At 42.0% G+C, this 4,615-nt stretch overlaps 1 protein-coding gene across 1 annotated transcript; it reads left to right on the top strand.

The window, feature by feature from the left end:
- The first annotated feature begins 1,231 nt into the window (after positions 1-1,231).
- LOC127872556 (uncharacterized protein K02A2.6-like) lies at positions 1,232-4,093 on the top strand. The gene has a single exon (XM_052415881.1). It carries the CDS (start codon positions 1,232-1,234, stop codon positions 4,091-4,093), a length of 2,862 nt encoding a protein of 953 aa, XP_052271841.1.
- Positions 4,094-4,615: the final 522 nt, after the last annotated feature.

Here is a 4,615-nt window from a genome sequence, read left to right as displayed (position 1 = left end):
CATTTTCACCAACTTCTAAAGGTCATACGCCATGCGAAAATATATCACCATGTAGCTTGGAGTGTTATCTTTTATTTCATTGGCTTTACAAAGCGATACGTCATCAAACAGCTCCCGGATAGCCAATCAAAAAACGACTACCTCTCAAAGAACAGACTAAACCGCGGCCGTAATACACTAAACATGCAGAACGTCGTCGAAACGGCGCATTTCTAGATAAAGTTTAAAAAGGTTTCTAAAACTCGTTATAGTTTAAAAATGTCATTTATAGTTAAAACAAATATTAATTTTATAAAAGATAACCTTTGTTTCTATGAAACAATTTTTGAAACGGTAAAAAAAACGGTTTATTTCACACCAGTAATTCTGGCCATTTCCACTCCGATTACACGATAACGTCACGTGACCTGAACCCCCTACATGTGAATTTCACAACAAGGACACTGAGATCCTTAACCAAGTTATACAAGGATGCACGTCTACACGCATCAGACGTCGAGCTCTGCGAGATAACTTTACTCTTGACAGACTTATTGAAGAGGCTCGCGCATTGGAGGTTTCCGAGGTTAGAGCGTCTGACATGGAGGGACGGCAAGCAGCTAACGCTAACGCTATCCACACTATCCCTGGTGGTTCGCGTGGTCGTGGTGTATCTTCGCGTGGTCGTGGTGTGTCTTCGCGTGGTCGTGGTGTGTCTTCGCGTGGTCGTGGTGTGTCTTCGAGTGGTCGTAGTGTATCTTCACGAGGTCGTGGTTCCTACAACAACCCATCCCAGGCATCAAGAACTGGCACTGACTGTCGTAACTGTGGTGGCAAACATGTAGACCGGAAGTGTCCGGCATTTGGGAAGAAGTGTCATCATTGTGGCAAATTAAATCATTTTCAAACAGTTTGCAGATCAAGATTACAACATGTGAACTATACAGAAGCCAGTACTTCAGAAGCTACACAAAATAGTTCTAGTGATGAATCTGTATTTAACCTTTGTTGTACAAATTCTAGCATACCCTCTGTTTGTGTTAATATTTTTAACAGTGATGTTAAATTTTTGATTGATACTGGTTCTAGTGTAAATATAATGAATGAAAATATTTACAATAACATGAGCAGCAAACCTTCTCTTCAACAGCCTGTACCATTGATTTTTGCATACGGTGCATCTCAACCTTTAGATGTTAAGGGTTATTTTAGAACAACCATCAATTATAAGGGTAAAACAGTTACTGCTGACATGTATGTTGTAGGTAACACTGACTCTAGGCAGTCCAGCTGTCTCCTTGGGGCCAAAACTGCTCAAGCTCTGGATATTGTTCAGTTTGCATTTTCTTCGTTTGCAGCTTCAAGTTCTATTCCAGATCAGTACCCTTCTCTGTTTGATGGCAAGATGGGCAAGATAGAGGGCATCTCTGTGAAACTGCACATTGATCATGATGTTCCCCCAGTGACACAGCGTCATAGGCGAATTCCATTCCATGTACGCAAAGATGTTGAGGCTGAACTCAAGCGTCTTGAAGACCTTGATGTTATTGAGCCTATTTCAGGTCCCACACCCTGGGTAAGCCCCGTTGTAGTTGTCCCCAAAAAGTCAAAAGGTGTTCGTGTTTGCATTGACATGCGTGAGGCTAACAAGGCTATCTCTAGGGAGAAACACCCTATGCCAACTGTGGAAGAACTTATGTCAGATTTGAATAGTTCTACAGTATTCAGCAAACTTGATCTGTCCAACGCATATCACCAACTTGAACTTGATGAGTCCAGCAGGTACATCACTACTTTTGTCACTCATGTTGGTTTACGGCGCTACAAACGTCTATTGTTTGGTGTGAATGCTGCATCTGAAATTTTCCAGAAGACGGTTGCAGACCTCCTTGCTGACATCCCTGGTGCAAAGAACTTGGCAGACGACATCATTATTCATGGTAAATCTCAGTCAGATCATGATCGAGCACTTAGCCTTACATTGGAGCGACTGAACAGATGTGGTGCCAAACTCAACAGAGATAAATGTATCTTTTCTGTAAACAAAATCTCTTTCTTTGGCCATGTTTTCAGCGATACAGGTGTTTCGGCTGATCCAGAAAAAATTAAGGCTATTGTAGGTCACTCAGCTCCTCAAAACCCAGCTGAAGTAAGATCTTTCCTTGGCATGACGCAGTATGTTTCTCGATACATACCTCACTATGCAACCATGACTGAGCCACTCAGACGTCTCACTAGGCAAGATGTTCCTTGGGATTGGTCAAGTGATGCCCAAAATGCTTTTGATAGTTTGCGATCTGCTCTGTCTAGTACTAAGGTGATGGCTTACTTTGACCAGAACAAGTCAACTGAGGTTCTTGTTGATGCATCCCCTGTTGGAGTCGGAGCGATTCTCACTCAGGAAGGTAGAGTTATATGTTACGGAAGCCGTGCACTCACAGACGTGGAACAGCGATATTCACAAACAGATCGTGAGATGTTAGCTGTTGTTTATGGTGTTGAGCACTTCCATCTGTATCTCTTTGCTTGTGAATTCAAGGTGATCACAGATCACAAACCCCTTCTAGGTCTTGTGAACAGTCGTAAACCTGCTTCTGCGCGCATTGAGAGATGGCGTCTTCGGTTGATGCCGTATCAGTTCACACTCAAGTATCGTCCAGGTAAAGATGACCTGAATCCTGCTGACTATATGAGCAGGCACCCATTCACGAAGCCAAAACGTGATAATGCAGCTGAGGCTCATGTTGCTTTCATTGTCCAGAAGGCAGTACCGAAAGCTATGTCCTTACAGGAGATTCAAACCGCAACCAGAGAGGATGCTACACTGCAGAAAGTTATGACAGCCATTCAGTCCGGCAACTGGTCTCACTCCGATTGTACGTCTTTTGTCAGGTTTCGAGATGAGTTTTCGATAGTAGATGGTGTTATTTTGCGTGACCACCGCATTGTTGTTCCCACTTCCTTGCAGCAGCATGTTGTCGAAATTGCTCACCATACCCACCAAGGCATGGTTAAGACAAAGCAACTAGTTAGGGAGAAGGTGTGGTTCCCCGGCATTGATAAGATGGTTGAGGATGCGGTTAGATCTTGTATCCCATGTCAGGCTTCATATCCCAGTCCAAACAAACGAGAACCTATCTGTCCTACAAAGCTTCCTTCTAAGCCATGGGAAGAAGTTGCTGTTGACTTTGCAGGTCCTTTCCCATCTGGCCAATACTTGCTTGTTGTAATGGATGAACACAGCCGGTTCCCAGAAGTGGAGATTGTTTATTCGACAGCTGCCAGAGTTGTTGTACCTAGATTGAAGTCTATCTTTGCTCGACAAGGATTTCCCTCTGTCCTGAAGTCAGACAATGGTCCTCCATTTCAGGGACAGGAATTTGCAGAGTTTGCTTCTACCTGTGGGTTCAAACACCGAAGAATTACTCCTCTTTGGCCTGAGGCCAACGGAACTGTAGAAAGGTTTATGGCCACACTTAACAAGTTTGTTAGGGCTGCAGTTGCTGCGAACCGTGATTGGAGAGATGAATTTCATGATTTTCTCATGCACTATACAGCAACTCCCCATGCATCCACTCAGATATCCCCCTTTGAAGCCCTTGTTGGGAGAAAGATGAGTATGGGACTACCTGAAATCTCAAAGCCTGTCTATCCTGTTTCTGTCTCTACTCGTTTGGCGATAAATGATGCAAACAGTAAGCAAAAGATGAAACAGTATGCAGACAGCAGACGTCACACAAGTCCGTGTACATTGATAGCAGGTGACCAGGTGCTGGTCAAACAGCGTAAGGTTGACAAACTTACACCTCCATATAACCCTGACCCTTACACAGTCAAAGAGAGACGTGGAAGCATGGTTATCGCTGATAGGAATGGTCATACCATTACTCGCAATTCCTCACATTTCAGACCTGTTAATGCTAGTATTCCTGATCCTGATCCTGATCCTGAGGGTGAACCTGAAAGCATTGTTGAATGTCCAGTCCCTCAGTTACCTGACCTTGGTTCGAGTCAATCTGATTTGTCTCCTACAATGACTCCTGTTCCCTTGCGCAGAAATCCACCTAGAGCAGCGGGAATGCCTAAGAGACTCTGTGATTTTGAACTGACATAGGTTAGCAGTGTCTGTTTTATTCAAGATCATGGTATTTGAAAAATCATTGGAAGTTTTGATATAAGTTTAATTTTTGTTTAAATTGTTAACATTGTTAAATGATTGTTTTATCAATGTAAAATAATAATCATTTTACGCCATGATCATTTATAGGCAATGACAAGCTATTAAACTTAAGACATTAGGATTAAGTTAATAACATTATATTGTTGTATAATAATTAAACAAAGTATCAAAAGGATTTCCCATTAAGCATATGGCTGCTAATGTTTATTGTCTAGTCAAGTAATCTTTGATTATATGCCTGAACCATGAGTGTATGTTGAATGTGAGTTGTTTATTATTACCATTATGACTTACCTCCCACATAAATACTTATGCTTTGAACAATTGTGTGAAACTTTAGATTTCCTTGATATGTTTAAGTAAAGAAACTTTTATCAGAGTTATTATGAGAGTGGAGATTTGATTAATCTATAAGGACTGTGAAGTTTTGTGTTTTATTTACATGGACATTGAAAC

Source organism: Dreissena polymorpha, chromosome 3 (assembly GCF_020536995.1).
Source record: "Dreissena polymorpha isolate Duluth1 chromosome 3, UMN_Dpol_1.0, whole genome shotgun sequence".
Taxonomy (NCBI): Eukaryota; Metazoa; Mollusca; class Bivalvia; order Myida; family Dreissenidae; genus Dreissena; species Dreissena polymorpha.
The sequence above is the reverse complement of the archived record's forward strand: the minus strand, read 5'-3'. Positions and strand labels throughout refer to the sequence as shown.